The 16721-nt window shown below is 48.8% G+C and overlaps 1 protein-coding gene across 4 annotated transcripts in view; it reads left to right on the forward strand.

Annotated features, from left to right (window-relative positions):
* Nucleotides 1-6121, forward strand: part of LOXHD1 (lipoxygenase homology PLAT domains 1) — a 197232-nt gene extending 191111 nt beyond the window's left edge. For 3 of the 4 annotated variants that reach the window (XM_058438393.1, XM_058438392.1, XM_032151713.2), the window contains one exon: nt 5441-6075. In XM_058438393.1, coding sequence (XP_058294376.1) covers nt 5441-5921 — 481 coding nt within the window. In that variant the 3' untranslated portion in view covers nt 5922-6075. Of the gene's footprint in view, nt 1-5440 lie in introns of all 4 variants that reach the window. The other variant, XM_032151710.2, reaches the window with a different exon arrangement.
* Nucleotides 6122-16721: the final 10600 nt, after the last annotated feature.

Consider the following 16721-nt stretch of genomic DNA (forward strand, 5'->3'; position numbering starts at 1 on the left):
GCAGGAAGGGAAGAGACAGCTGTATGGTTCTGAAGCTATCTGGATTGTGCATCTACTGTCAGAGGCAGGGGAGTAGGCCAGATGACCTAGGGTGCATCTAGTCTTTGAATCCAGGAATGCGTCCTTGGAAGGATACTGAGAAAGTCAAACAGTGCCAGAGAGCAGAGACTTTCCTTGCCTTCCCCTTCCCTCAATCTAAAATGACAAAAAAACGCAGTTTTGAAGCCTGCTGTTTACACGGTCATAGTGAAAACCCACCAACCATGTGGGCAGAGTAGGGACCAGAGACAAGCTAGGGTAATCCAATGGTCCATCTGCCTCACAGTACCCCAGATAAGGGGCTTTGCATTCTCCCATCAGAGCCTTCTGGAGACTCAGGCATTTCTGGAAGATTAAGGGTCTTAGTTACCCAGGCAACATAGTCACAGTCATCAATTTGTCTAATTAAAACCCTTTGGTAACCAAGCTGGAAGCCAGGAAGAGCCCTGAGGCTCTGGAAGGCAGGAGAGGTACTGAGAAGGAGCCAGGGGAGGGTGGAAAGGGGAATCCAAGGTCAAGGCTTGCCAAAGGGTAAGTGAAAGCTGAGTACACAGCTCACAGGGCCAGAACCACTGTGGACCCTCCCATATCTGCACCTCTCCCTGGGGCTGGCCCTGCTCATACCACACCCTAGAGCCTTCGCTGCACAGGGAAAGGTAGCCCCTGTCTGCACAGAAGCAGCAGCCAGGCTGGACCCAGGCAGAGCCCTTGACTATGGGCTCTGGCCCTCAGAAGCCCAAGCTTCCCAAAGCCACATTTGTCCAACCTGCAGCTCCCTGGATTTGGCTCCCCCAGACCAAGCAACTACTTGGGAATTTGGCAGAAGAGGTTCTGACCTCTGCTTAGACTGCCATAACAAAATATCAGAGAGTGGGTGGCTTAAACAACAGAAAGCTATTTCTCACAGCTTTGGAAGCTGGAAGTCTCAGATCAGGGTTCTAGCATGGTGGAGTTCTGGGAGGACTCTCTTTCTGTCCTGCACACGGCCACCTTCTCTCTGTGTCCTTACGTGGCAGAGAGAGAGAGCTCTGGTTTCTCTTCCTCTTTGTGTAAGGGCACTAATTCCATCACGAGGGCCCCATCCTCATGACCTTATCTAAACCTAATTATCTCTTAAAGTCCCCCATCTCCAAATACCAATGCATTGGGGATTCCAGCTTCAACGTATAAATTTGGGGAGATACAACTCTGTTCATAGCAACTTCCCTCTTGAGCTATGGCATTATTTGCTGCTCTTTTAAAGAAAGCCCAGCTCAAGTACAGTCAATCCTGTAGGAGTTGCTCTATGTGGCTGGTAGGACCAGTACTGATGAGAACTTGACAGCTGGGAGACTATCCCAGAAAAGTGAATGACTCACTGAGCAAGTCAGGGCCAGGCCTAAGCCCTTTCCGTGGCTCAGTACTACCTCCCATCCACAAAGACTATGTCTGCTGATACTGCTCCTCTGCAAACCTCCCAAAATAAACAAAACAAAATAAAATAAAATAGTCACCTTCACATTACCCTTAAACCCACAATGTTGGCCGAGAGAGAGTTCTTAGCACCACCTGGCACCTTCCTGTCTTAGGAGGAAAGGAAGGCAAAGGCCCAGCTATAAGCTTCCTGCCCCACAGTCCTGGGCCCGAGTTGAAGAATTTTCCATCCTGCGGAAGAAGAAGCCTCTCTTGATTGAAGCATCTTTCCCTCCAGTCTCAGGAATGCAGCCTGTCGTTGGTTGTCACCAGGGCTGGAGGAGGAGGAAAAGATATCTGTGGGGAAGGGGCTCTTCCTGAAGTGAAGGGGTTGCAGGGGGTCCAGGCCCCTGGATACTGGCGCTGTCACATGGTCAAATGTGTGGCCTCCAACAGTTACCCATCGCCTCCTTGTGCTTCACGCTGCCCTTTGGGAGGAGCGCTGGATGCTCTATAGGGTCTAGGGTAGAGGGACGATGGCAGGGGTGTCAGCCTAGGAGCTCTCTGAAGTCATGCCCTAGCTCACCCCCGACTGTCTGCAGTTCTCAAGCCTGTGGTCTCTGCTAGATGAAAACCTGTCACCTGCAGTTCTCAAGCCCGTGGTCTCTGCTGGATGAAAAACCTGTCGCCTGCAGAAATACCACCTTTGTCCAGAAGGGGGACTTTGCAGGCATGTTTATCGTGGTGACAATTCACATGGCCTCATTCTAGAAGGCACCTACATTCTGTATCATAAAACCACTTGCTTAACACTGTGTGTAACACCCACAATTCCTTTCCTGCCACCATGTTGGCCATATTTGGAGTTCCATGAATTACAAGTGAATTTAATCTCAATATCTCATATACACAATAACTCCAAATGTCCATCTCACAGCTATTTCCATTCTGATCCCTCTTTTGCAGTGTGCTGTTGACCTTCCTGACCAGTTCTCATTCATCACTAATAGCCTCAGGATTTGGGTGAAAGGTCATACAAAAAGACCTTATTTTTTAACTGAAAACACCTTTATTGTTTATCCCGTAGCATATCTAATACACAACGATAAAAATTCAAATAATACAGAAACGTATGTAAAAGAAAGTAAAAATTCCCTACAGCCCTGCACATCAGAGGTGGCCACCATGATTAGCATCTTGGTGACCCCATTCTCTCTGGCATTTTTCTAATACACAATGTTCACAGATGTGTGCTTATACATAGTTTTGAATATGTATCACTTCTTTCTGCTCATTTTTCTCTGCTTTTGCTTTTACTCTGGCTGGACACCTTCCCCGCTTTCTAGCAGGAGCAGACCGCTGCGTATCCTTCCAAAGCCAGAGCTTTGTGTAAGTGTGCAGGGCCCACATTTTGGTGATCCTATAATTATGTCTATCAAAAAACATTTCCTTATATCTACACCAGGGAATATTTTTCAGCCATCAAAAATAATGAATTAAATATATACCAGATGACTTGGAGCAATTCCCAGGATGTATTATTGAGTGAGAAAAGTGAGACACAGGAAAACATGTCTTATGTGATGCCGTTTTGTAAAGGGAACACTGACATCCCCATATGTCTATGTACACGTGGGTCTGTGCAGGGTTGAGTGAAATGGAGGGAAATTTGGCAGGCTACACCCTCAACTGTTACATGGGTTATCTGAGGAGAAGGGATGCTGAAGTGAGAAGAAGGAGAAAGAGAGAGAGCCAAGCAAAGAGGGAGCAAAAAAAAGTATGTTTAGAAAAGTATGTACATGATCAGATGATTTTTGTATTTATATAGAATTATGCATATTAGTGGGCATATGCATAAAGAAATACATTTTAAGAGAATTTTAAGACAATGCAAGTATATCCTCCTCTTAGAAATTGTAGTATGTAACAACAATCCAAATTTATCAAGTGATAAATTGGGGGAAGAAGGATCTCAAAACAGAATAAGGATTTCCTGCAAATGTCTTTAAATGGCTTATTCTTAAGGGCCAGGCAGGCTCTGGCTCTGGGTCACCTTAAGCGGTGACTTTTCTTCTTCAAGTTTCAGTTCCTCCTCCTATGAAATGGGAGGATGATGCCCAGGGTTGGTGTGGGAGCTAATGAGATTCAAGAATGCAAAGTCCTGGAGTTGTGTAAGCAGGCAAAAAACCAAAGGTGGTTTTTTTTTTTTTCCTGTTAAGAATGTTCATCTAAAGTAGGGTTTGATTTTGCACCATTGGACACACCTTTTCAGTGTTGCATTCCTCAAGTTGTTAGCCAGCACCAAGACTGCTTGTTTTCAAAGGTGTTAGCATATTAGCAATTTGGAGTGGGAAGAAACCATAGCAATTGTTCCGTCCAAACCTCCAGCTTCGCCAATGGGAAAATCAAGATCTAGGTAGGAGATGTGACTTGTCCAAGGTCACGCAGGTGGTAGGTGGCAGGGCTGGGGCAGACCATGCCCTCTCACATCTTGTGCAGCATTTTCCCACCATGCTGTCTGGCTTTTTCCTTTATAATTCCTGAACCCACTGTCATTACCCAGAGGCTAAAATTGGGGATGTGCAAAAGAAGGTTTGGGAGGACTTCTTGGTCCAAGACCGTTCTCTTGGCTCTAGACTTGCTTCTGCTTGTGATGCCTTCTTCCGTAGAGGACTTTCTCTTTCCCCTTGTACTCTGCAGTCCATGAACACACACACACACACACACACACACACACACACATACACAAACTCTTAGTTCAACTCAGCCAAGTGTAAGGGATTTGGGAGCATACATTTAATAGTCATATTTCCACTTGGTTTTGCCTAAAATTGTCACTCTGGATTCAGCAACTCCCTCTAAAGGTGACAACACCAGGTACAAAAATTAACCAATCCCTTTAAGGGAGCAAGAGTATTCGCAGATGGGAGTGAGCTTGGCAAAGAGCAGGTGACAGGTGAGAAAGGAAAGCACAGCTGTGTGCAGTGACTCGCACCTGTAATCCTAGTGCTTTGGGAGGCCAGCGCAGGAGGATTGCTTGAGGCCAGAAATTTAAGATTAGCCTAGGAAGCATGGGGAGACCCTATCTCTACAAAAATATATTTTTTTAATTAGTTGGGCATGATAGTGCATGCTCATAGTCCCAGCTGCTCAGGAGGCTGAGGCAGGAGGATGACTTGCGCCCAGGAGTTCGAGGTTATAGTGAGCTATGATCACACCATTGCAGTCCAACCTGGGTAGCAAATTGATACCCTGTCTCTAAAGAAAATAAAAATTAAAAATACATAAAAACGAATAAAAGAAAATACAAGGAAGAGGAGAGTCAGATCATGAGGAGTTTTGCAGACCATTGTAAAGTCTTTGGCTTTTACTTGACATGGGAAGCCACTGGAGGGTTCTGAGCAGGGGAAGGACATACTTGGGCTTACATCTCAATAGGATCACATGGCTGCTGCATAGAGAATTGACCACAGGTAGCAAAAAGCTAGAAGACCAGTTAGGAGGCTTTTGATAATTTCCAAATAGGAGATGATGGTGACTTGGACCCAAGTAGCAGCAGGGCAGACAGATACTAGATAGTTTTCAAGTGGGCTGGTTCTGGATATATCTTAAATATAGAGTCGGCCGGGCACGGTGGCTCATGCCTGTAATCCCAGCACTTTGGGAGCCCAAGGCAGGTGAATCATGAGGTCAGGAGTTCCAGACCAGCCTGGCCAAGATGGTGAGAAAAAAAAATTAGAGTCAACAGGATTTGCTTATGGATTGGACATGGAGTATGAGGGGCAAAAAAGAAGTAGAAGAATCAAGAAGCAACTGGAAGAATGGAGATGCCTGTCCATGGTGAATTTTAAGTTAAACAAGAATCCATACTCACGTTTAACCCAACATTTCCAGCTCCAATATCCCATCACCTTGGGAAGGGATCATTTATAGATGAGCAAGGGGATCTGGGGGAGGGAGCAGGCTTAGCTGGGGTCTGCTTAGCCCCACTCTCCCACCTCTCTGCCAGGTACTTCTTTAACTGCGACTGCCTCATCCCCCTCAAGAGGAAGAGGAAGTACTTCAAGGTATTCGAGGTTACCAAGACGACAGAGAGCTTTGCCAGCAAGGTCCAGAGCCTGGTGCCCGTCAAGTACGAAGTCATCGTGACAACAGGCTATGAGCCAGGGGCAGGCACCGACGCCAACGTCTTCGTGACCATCTTTGGGGCCAACGGAGACACAGGCAAGCGGGAGCTGAAGCAGAAATTGCGCAACCTCTTCGAGCGGGGCAGCACAGACCGCTTCTTCCTGGAGACGCTGGAGCTGGGCGAGCTGCGCAAGGTGCGCCTGGAGCACGACAGCAGTGGTTACTGCTCAGGCTGGCTGGTGGAGAAGGTGGAGGTCACCAACACCAGCACCGGCGTGGCCACCATCTTCAACTGCGGCAGGTGGCTGGACAAGAAGCGGGGGGATGGACTCACCTGGAGAGACCTCTTCCCTTCTGTCTGAGGGGCTAGAGCCCCCACCCTCTCACTGAGATTCCCCAATCTCACATTTCTGCCCTCCACCTTGGCGGTCAGCAGCCCTTCAAAGCCTCTAGCATTGGCACTGGGGGCCAGCAGGCCACTGAGAACTTCATGGGGTCCTGCTCCCCACCCTACCCCCCGGTTTATTGAACCTACAGTGATAATAATTAGAATGTGTCATAATCTGTGGCTGCCCAAAAATAACTTTTTGTATTTCCTTTTTCTGTAATAACAGTAGTGACCAGGCTGGGACTTGCTGCAGAGTGTGGATGAGAAATTGAGTCTTCACCCAGGGGATAGAAGTGGAGAAGGAGAGGCCATCAAGATGGTGTATTTTAAGCAAAAACTAATTAACACTTTTCCCCAAAAATGCTGGGCTAATTAAATTATTACCAACCATATCCTATAAAGAACTCATCTTAGGATCTGCTTGCTAAGAAGTGTATACTTTTCCCCAGTTTCAATAAATCCAGTGGCAAATGGAGAAAAACCTCAGGAGGAAGTGTGTTTTGCCGGGGGATTTATGAGCCTGTGAAATGTAGATAATTCTTTCCATCACTTTACAGAGAACGCATTGGCAAGTGCCTGCTGGTTATCCCAGCCTGTGCTGACACAGTCAGGACTGGACACAAAGATGATAGGGATGGCACCTGCAACAGCCTGATCACTGGCACTCTAAGGCCGGGAGAGAAAGCAAGGTCATTGAGGTTATTTGGTGATTATCACCTGTGGCTCTCTGTGGGCAAGGTTTTGACTGAGAGCTGAGAGGGGCTTGGGAACAAAGTGAAGACCTGGTCTCTACCCTCAAGGGGAATGTGATCTTGATGGAGAGGCAGCAGGAGAACTGTACATTTGAGTACCCACACAGATTCACACATGCACACACACTCTCCCTGATCGGCAGTCACAAAGTCACAGCAAGACTTCGCAGAGCTCAGCACCTAACTTCTGTTTCCTGTAGAGAAAAGGATAGCAACAAGGTGGGTCGGGCTGGAAAATATCCCTACAGGAGGGCACCCCAGTGTTTCTGCCACTTTGCTGTCCCTGCACCCTCTCTCCCAGAAAGGCCTAAACTCGCAGTGAGGCTTCAGGACCCTGAGGCAAGTTCAGGCCCCCTCAGAGATCTCTTGGAGAGAGGTTAAATGCACAGGCTCTGGGGGCAACCAGCCTGGGTTTAAATCTCCGTTCTGCCTCTTCGCAACCATGAGAACTTGGGCACATTATTTTCTCTCTCTGGGCCTCAGTTTCCTTATCTGTAACATGGGGGGAATGATCATAATGCCCACCTTGAAGAGGACTAAATGAGTTCATGTGTATGTAGTTTAAATTCAGTGCCTACACCAGATAATGAGTATATCCACCATGCTGAACACGCAGGACTGGGGGGAAGGGGAGGGGAAGATGGCATCATTAAACAGTTTTGTTTCCATCTCCTTCTGTGGAACTGGTTCTTCCCCTGTCCCTAGATGAAAATTTAGACAAGCCTCACAACTCCTGTGGACTCCAGTAGGTAACAAAAAGTCCAACAAACACTTTAAGACATGAAATCCATCTCCATTCTGTAATTTAAATGTCCAGCCCCAATGTAAAGATTAAAATATCAAACTTAAAATTGAGCTTCCTGCCATCTCCCGGCTCCGTCCCATCACAGGTGGGCCCCACAGTGAGGGAGGGGTGTGAGTGTGTGTGCAGTGAGTGTATTATGTAGTGTGCAGGTATGGTGTGTGTTTGAATGTGTAGGTGTACACATTAGTGTATGTGTGGTGTGTGCCTGTATGTGAATCACTGGGCATGTGTGCCTGTATGTGAATCACTGGGCATGTGTGCCTACATGAGCGTGGGTGTGTGGGGGGTGTATGTGTGCATGTGAAGATGTGTGAGAGCATGTGTGTGCGTGCACATGAGTGTATGTGCAGGTGTGTGTGCATGCATGTGAATATGTGTGCATGTGTGTACACGAGTGTGGGTGCGGTGTGTGCATGCAAGTGTATCTGGGTGTGTGAAGGCATGTGTGTGTGTGTGAACACATGAGTGCAGTGTGTGCATGCATGTGAATCTGTGTGCCTGTGTGTATATACAAGCGTGTGATTGTGCTGTGCATGCATGTGAATCTGTGTGTGTGTACATGAATGTGGGTGTGATGTGTGCGTGCATATGTGTGTATGTGAGTCAGCCTCCCCTCTCTTCCCCTGCCTTGCCCTGTCCCTCCTCCTCCTGCCTCTTGGTGAACCAGGGTTTCGGACTCCTGCGGGAGGAGGAGAGGTGAAGGCAGCAGGCAGCTTCCTGTCTGAGGGCTGCTATTGTGGCTAGTGTCTTTGTTGCCAGACCTGGCAGGTGTTTAGACTTTCACGAGCGCTTGTGTGGGTTCACCCTCCACCCTGTTGTCTTGTTTAGGATCTGAAACACTCCACAAGAGGCCCTCGGGTACCCTTCGCTCTGACACACTCCAGCCATTCAGGCCACTCACCTCTCTGTGACCGGGGCCAGCCCATCTCACCCCAGCCATGTCTCCAGAGCGGGCAGGCAGCTTGTCTGCCGTGTGTGGACACACCGCATCTCACATAGCCCTGCTGAAGCCCCAGTCGCTTGCCTCGGATTCAAGGGCAGCCAGGAGGCGGGCCGCACGCTCAGCCCCACAGCAGGCCTCTCAGGATGTCCTGCCCTCGAATCCACTGCCTCCTCTCAGCCTCTCCATTCCCTGTCAGGACCTGGAGAGGGGTGTGCAGCCCAGAGTCCAAACTGGTTCTCTGCCCTGTCCTTCTGGCAAGAGATACACGGGGCTCTCACTGCAGAGTGTGGCATCTGTGGGTGACTCGGCCACCGCTGGTACAGGAGGAACCCGTTACCATCCTGTTGCTGGTGTGTCCTGTTAATGTTGGCTTAGCATCGATGGGGTAGTGCTGGCCTGGCTCAGCAACATACCCCAGGACCTTAGCGAGCTTTCTGGCCTTCCTTTACCTGCCCTACCGGCTCGGCTTTCCTCAGAGGACTTGGGATCTGAGGAAACTATTGCTTCGAGAGCTCCATTAAAACTCATTAATACCTTTGGTCCATTCTGGGGCACTTTCTTACCCATAGGCCTCCCCACTCCCTGCCCCCTACCTGGTTCTCCGAGTCCCTGGACCTGGGCCATCTCCATCTGGGCAAGTCACCCACAGCTTTGTGCCCAGCAGGGTGGCCCCCAGCAATGCCACACACACTGTCCTCTCTGCTGTCCTCTGCCAGGGCTGATCTGTGCCTGAAGTCTCCTTGCCACCCATCCACTCCTCCACCTACCAGGCACTGCGCTTCACATTCTTTTATTATTATTATTATTTGTTTTGTGTTTTCAGATGATGTCTCACTCTGTTACCCAGGCTGGAGTGCAGCGGCATGATCTCGGCTCACTGCAACCTCCATTTGCTGGGTTCGAGTGATTCTCATGTGTCAGCCTCCCGAACAGCTAGGATTACAGGCACATGCAACCACGGCCAGCTAATTTTTGTATTTTTAGTTGAGATGAGGTTTCACCATGTTGGCCAGGCTGGTCTCAAATTCCTGACCTCAGGTGATCCACCCACCTCGGCCTCCCAATGTCCCCACTCCCAGTCCACATTCTTTTTTTTTAATTGATGCACAATAATTATACACATCTGTGGGGTACATATGGTATTTTGATACATGTATACAATCTGTAATGATTAAATCAGGGTAATTGGCATATCCAGCACCTCGAATGTTTATCATTTCCTTGCCTTGGGAACATTTCAAATCTGCTCTTCCAACTAATTTGAAATATACAATAAATTATTGTTAACTAGAGTCACCCTAGTGTGCTATAAAATTCTAGAACATATTCCTCCTATCTAACTCCATGTTTATACCCATGAACCAGCCTCTCTGTATTCCTCCCAACCCCATTCCCAGCTTCTGATAACTATCATTCTACTCTCTACCTCCATGAGAACTTTTTTATCTCCCACTTCTGAGTGAGATCATGACCTGCTGCTCTGCTGCTGAAGGACAATGGCAGCAGTCCAGGGCAGGTGGCCCTCAGGTTCTGGGAAACAGACACTTCAGGTCCCTTTGTTCCCAGGGGAGACTCCTTGGCATGCTGCATCACCCATCCCCCAAGGTATAGGATACTACGTGTGCTAGAGTGCTGGGGACTTGGTCACTCTCCTGGGTCCAGCAATTGTTGCAATGCTGCAGCCCTCTGGGTAGATGTGGGGGTTGTGGGTGGGTCTCCAGGGATGTGGAGATGCAGGGGTTGTTGGGCCCTGGGACAGGATATAGTCTGGTGGTGGCTGGGTTCTTAAGATGGTGCTGTGCTGCAGCTACTTTGATCTCAGGGGGTGTATGGATGCGGCATGAACACGATCTCTGGAGAAATGCAGTTGTGTGGGCTCCAGGCAGCTCTCCATACTTGTCTCAGGGCCCATGAGGGCTGAAGGACTCTCCCATGATGAGGACTGCAGGAGTCTGCAGTGTAATGAGGACCACTGGGGATCTCTTGCTTACCTTTTCCCCTCCTGGCCTCTCCTTCCATGCTTTAGAAGTTCCCTGTCACTTCCCTGCTGAATTCTACTGTTCTCTCTTGGAAGCTCTATTTGATGTGTGGTTATCTACTCGCTGTTTTGGTCGTTCTTGGTGAAGGAGGCGAGTTCTGGGCCCCTCTAGTCAGACTTCTGGAAACCCCTTTTCTGTGCATCACATTCTTTACATCTCAACTCAAGGCCTCCAATCACTCCAGGAAACATTTCCATTACCTCTCCCCAAAGACAGAGCTAGAAGCCCACCCACATCTATGAGAGGTATGTTGGAATTGTGTGTCTCCTCATGTGTCTTCTTAACTGGATTGTGAGTCCTTAAGAAGAAAAGCTAGGTCTCACTCATCTCTGTAATCCCAGCACTTAGCAAAGGCCCCAGGGCATAGTGTGGGTACTAAGTGCATGTGTGGTGAATGGATGGATAGATAGATGAATGGATGGGTAGGTGGGTGGGTGGGGGATGGGTGGATAGATGGGTGGGTGGGTGGATGAATGGATGGATGGGTGGGTGAAAGTGTAGATAGATGGGTGTGTGGATGAATGGATGAATGGATGGTTGGATGGATGGATATATGGGTAGGTGGGTGGTTTGATGGGCGGATGGATAGGTGGATGGGTGGATGGGTAGATAGATGGGTGAATGGGTGGGTGGATGGGTGGATGGATAGGTGGATGGGTGGATGGGTAGATAGATGGGTGAATGGGTGGGTGGATGGGTGGATGGATAGATGAATGGGTGAGTGGGTAGATGGATAAATGGGTGGATGGGTAGATAGACGGGTGGGTGGGTGGATGGATGGGTAAATGGGTGGATGGATGGGTGAATGGGTGGCTGAGTGGCTGGCTGGCTTATTGGCTGACTGGTTGGCTAGATGGGTGAATGGATAAGTGGACAGATGGGTGAGAGGGTGGATGAATGAGTGGATGGGTAGATGGATAGATGGAGAGTTGGTGAGTGGATGGATGTATGTAGGTAAATGAGTCTATTTCATGGCTTAGAATATTTTCTATGATGAGACTCATCCCAGCTCAAGGACTTGAGGGAAGCCCAACCTCATCATCTGTGATCAGGATACTCTTCTCAATCCCTCAACTATTGTCCAAGAGCCCCTTAGCCAGTCTGAGTCATTTCTCCAAGGACCTATTGCCTAACCTTCTAGCAGCCCAGCTCTCCTTTTAATGCAATTCCCAAGTTTGGGAACTTCAGATTTCAAACCCTCCTTAGGGCATGTACATTGTGTATTGAGAGACAGTGGCCCTGGGCTCACCCATCAGGTGGATAGAAGAGAAGATTGTTCAGGGTATCCACTGAACCCTTTGCCTCCGGTAGCTTCTATATATTGTTGGGGCTGAGGAAGGACAACACCATGAGTCCTGGTCCAGCCTAGAGCCATTCAGTAAAAGTTACCCCTGGTCATTCATTCATATGTCAATGCTGGGGAAAAAGTGGCAAGCAAAAGAAATGAAAATCCTGGATTTCATGGAGTTTATATTCTAACTAGGGGAAACAGATGTAAACAAACAAGTATATAAACTGTATGATATGTCATGGAAATGCATAATGAAGAAAAATAAAGTAGGGAAGAGAGACATGGGGGATGTTTGCAACTTCAAATAGGGTGGTGAAAACTTGACATTGAATAAATAAATCCCTAATGCAGATGAGATTATGCCATGTAGACATCTGAGGGGAAAGCACTCCAAGCAAATGGAACAGCAAAGATAAACCTGGAATGTTGTTGAAACTTCAGGGAGGCCACTGTAGCAGAAGCAGCATGAGCTCAAGCAAGCCAGTAAGAGATACGGTCAGAGCAGTGATGAGTCCTACGGGACCTTAAAGGCACTTGAAGATCTCTGGCATGTACTCTGAAAGAGATGGGTAGCTATTGGATGAGCAGAGAATGACATCACCTAACTTACATTTTAACTAGATCATTGGGGTTGCTGTACTGAGGATAGATTATAGGTTAGAAGCAGGAAATCTGCTGGGAGGCTACTGCAATCGCCCTAGCATGAGATGAGAGTGGTCCGGACCACGTTGGTAGTAGTCAAAGTGCAGAGATCCTCTATATCCATAGAGGCAAAGCCTGTGACTGAGGGCTTTGCTCAGGGACTTAGGCATCTGTGGATTTTGATATCCACAGTACTGGAACCAATTCCCCAAGGATATGACTGTAGTTCAGAGTGGTCAGATTCTGGGTCTGTTTGGAAGGCAGAGCCACAGGCTATGTTGATGGATTGAATGCAAGATGTGAGACCAAGAAAAGAGTCAATGTTGACCAAAAAAAAAAGTTACCCCTGTGCACCTGAAAGAATGGGGTTGCCATTTCTTGGGATGGAGAATACTATGGGAAAAACAGACACTTTTGTCTTGCTTGACTGTGCTGTTTTATTTTACATGGTGAGGGGAGAGTAAGAGTTCGTAGTAAGCTGTCTCTTGGACATCTAGGTAGAGCCATGGGTAGGCAGTTCCCACTAGGAGTCTGCTGTTCAGGGGAGAGATGGAGCATCTTTGGTGTCATAGTCTGAAGAAGGGACTCTCTCTCTGAGTCCTCCACTTCCTCTGTGCATCCCTGGACATCCCTGGAGTAAAGCCAAAGGCCAAGAACTATGATTCAGAGACCTGGGTCTTAGGGGAGCAGCCTGGGATAAGAGCTGAGTGTTCTGGAGTCTGGGTTCAAATTCCAGCCTCACTTCCTAGCAGTGTACTTTAGGCAAGTTATGGAACTACCCTCTGCCTCCCTTTCCCCTGAAAATTGGAGATGATCCCAATATCACGGAATTATTATAAGGATGAATGAGGCAGTTCATGTAACCGGCTTAGCACAGTGTCTGGCACCCGGTAAGGGCTTAGGAAGTGTTAACCACCATTATCAGTTTCAGCCCTACCACTTATTAGGTTTGTAACTCTAGTGACTGGATGCACTCTCACTTTTTTTCTTGTTCTGTCCCACTATGACTCCAACAAAGACAAAAATCTGAAACCTGAGACTTTCTCCTCTCCAAGAGATCCTGCTATCTTTTGGAACCAGCTCAGCACTCTACAGGGAGAGGATGCCAGGCTATTGCCAAGAAAACTTTAGCCTCAGAAGCAAGCTGATGAAACAGGGCTGCCCCAGGGCTAGATGATAAAAGTAAACACTGACTCCAGCATCCCGTTTCCTCTTCCCTGGTATTCCAGCCAGGGCCCTACTCCCCCTCCCCCCATACGTTAACCTTGTCTTTGCTGATGCCTCCAGCTCTCCCAAAGCTCTGGGCTTTTGACCTTGCAGCCTGCCCATGGCAGAAGGTTCCCCAGTCCAGGGAGATGACTCTAGTAACTGGCAAGACTGAATTCATCCTTTTTCCTATCTCTTCTGGAAAAACCCTGTGTGTGTGCCTTAATGTTTCCAGCTCATCGTGCAAATACCCTTACTCACAGCTGAGTATCTGCACCGAAAGCTCAGGCAAAGGAACATTGTAGCTCATCCTGGGCTGCTGGGTTTTGATCCCAAATGAGGCTACCAGTATATGTGGAAGAGAGCTTGAGGGCACTCCTCCAGTTCTAGGTCATTCACAGATGGGACTCTGCCCCCGGACAGCTGAGTGCTTTGACGCCACTGCTCTGGCCTCCTACAGAATTGTCCCACCCTCTGTCCCCAAAGCCATATCCCCAGTCCATGCCAAATGGCACCAGGGAAAACGGCCTCGCAGGCCTCTTAGGAGAGGCCGGTGCCTCCCGCCCCCAGATGAAGACTCATACAGAAATGTCTTTATGGAAGTCCAGACACGTTTCCCACATCTGGGAAGCAAGCGTGGAGTGGGGTGCGTGCTGTGGCCTGAGAGCGCAGAGTGAGGGCTTTCACGTCCACTGCCAGCTGTGCGGCCCCACACTGCCGTCTTCCCCTGAGCCTATTGTCCCTAGGCCCAGGGCCTCAGATCCCGTTCTCCAGAGAGTAAATGTCTTTGGAATATGGGGTATGGGAGTAGGTGAGTAGGTCCCTGGCTGGAGGTGGGAAAGGAATCCCAGTCTCTAACTGCTCCTTAAACTTTCAACCCATCTTCCCGTTTTCAGTTCCTTCATTGTACCCCACCCTTTAGAGATTTCTGGCGCTTCCAATTCTTAAGAAGCTTCCTTCACGTTGACTTCTCAGCCGCAGGCTAAGAGGTGTCAGTTTTCTTCTCTCTGCTAATCGGTTTCATCTCATCCATCCTCTTTCATCTTGCAACACTTTGTTGACATCTCTCATCACTTAGACCCAGTGGATTTAAGTGTTTCTGATTCTTTTGTGGTTCTTTAAGAGGAGCTTCCAGAACAAATGAGTTTAATCTCTGAATTTAAATGGAGCCGTCTCCAGCTTTTAGTTGCTACGTCCTGGCTTTAGATAAATAAATAACTACAAATGTGTATATAAGGACACTTTTTATCATAAGCTACCTCAAACCCTTACAGCCACAGATTTAGAAACATGTACCTAAAAACACACCTCTGACACATCTTCCATTCTTAACAAAGCAGTTGCTACTGGTTTATTCAAAGGAATTAGAATGTAATAATGAGTTTCAGGTAGCAGCGAGAAAGCAGAGACTATACTTCACCCAAGGGGAGCCTCCTGAAACCAGAGGCAGCCATGCTATTTATGTAGATACGGGGTGGGGGGGGACAAAGAAGGTGGGATGAGGCCCCTCGCCAGTGCAGCATTTCTGCGTTACAGGAGCAAGGACGGAGAACCAGAGAGGGTCTCTGACTCACTGAGGGTCACACAGGGGCAAGGCTGGGCTTGATCCTGGCTGTCTGATAGGTGCCATCCACACCCTGGGTGCCCGGATGGGACCCCTCAGGAGCAGGCCTTGGGGCAGCAGTGGAGGAAGTGGGAGCAGGTGTGTGGTTGGGGAGAAGGGAGAGGGAGGGGCCGGGAGTCTCATCAGCCAGATCCCAGCTCCATACTTTTACAGGATGAGATGGCTTCTTTGGGCTGGACACTGATTTTCCCTAGGGGATGCTGGGGCCCTGGGCAAGCTCTGTTGCTTGACGCATTCCAGTCAGCCTTCTGCCTCCCAGGCCGTGCTGAGGCTGCAGGCGAAGGAGAGGGGAGAACCCCTTACAAGGGCCTGGGGAGAAGGGTCTGGAAAGGCGGCCTTCCTGCCACATTCTCTCCCCTGATTGCTGTGCCCAGCCTGGCTACTGCCCTCATGCCTGCTGTCTACTGTGAGGAAGGAATGATGGGTGCCTATGAGAAGCCTCCAGGAGGGGGACTCCCTCCAAGTCTTACCCCATCCTACCCTGGCCTGAACTTTTCTTTTTTTTTTTCTTTCTTTTTTTTTTGAGACGGAATCTTGTTCTATCACCCAGGCTGGAGTGCAGTGGCGCGATCTCAGCTCACTGCAACCTCTGCTGCCTGGGTTCAAGAGATTTTCCTGCCTCACCCTCCCGAGTAGCTGGGATTATAGGCACGTGCCACCACGCCCAGCTAATTTTTGTATTTTTAGTAGAGACGGGTTTCAGCATCTTGGCCATGCTGGTCTTGAACTCCTGACCTCATGATCCACCAGTCTCGGCCTCCCAAAGTGCTGGGATTACAGGCATGAGCCACCGCACCCAGCCTTTTGTTGTTGTTGTTGTTGTTTTTGAGACAAGGTCTCCTCTATCGCCCAGGCTGGAGTGCAGTGGCACCATCATAGCTCACTGCAACCTCAAACTCCTGGGCTCAAGCAATCCTCCTGCCTCAGCCTCCCAAGTAGCTAGGACTACAGGTGTACACCACTATGACCAGCTGATTTTTTTTTTTTTTTAATTACGTAGAGTCAGGGGTCTCACTGTGTTGCCCAGGCTGGTTTCAAACCCCTAGCCTCAAGTGTTCTTCCAGCAGCCTCCCAAAGCCCTGGGGTTATAGGCATGAGTGCTGAGATTACACTACACCTGGACAGGTTTTGCATTTCAATAAGTCTTCATACTCATGGCAGGGCAGAAAGCAGGGCCTGGGGACTAAGGTGAGGCAAGCAAAGGCCCAGGGTGCAAAACGTAAGGAGGCACCTAACCTCAAGCTCATGCAAGTGCAGGGCTGGCTCTTGAGAGTGAACTCCTCCTGTCCTGGCCCCAGCAGAAAGCTACTCTTCTACCTATAGCTGCCCCAGAGCTCTGTATCCCAACAGTCCTAATCCTGAGGCTGAGACCAGGCAGCTAGCATGGTGAGTGTGCATAGCTCCTTTCCTGGAAAAGGGCCTCCCTCAACCTATCTCACCCCAATACCCCTTCTGCTAACATCCTGTGATCC

This window comes from Hylobates moloch, unplaced genomic scaffold (assembly GCF_009828535.3).
Source record: "Hylobates moloch isolate HMO894 unplaced genomic scaffold, HMol_V3 SCAFFOLD_5, whole genome shotgun sequence".
NCBI lineage: Eukaryota > Metazoa > Chordata > Mammalia > Primates > Hylobatidae > Hylobates > Hylobates moloch.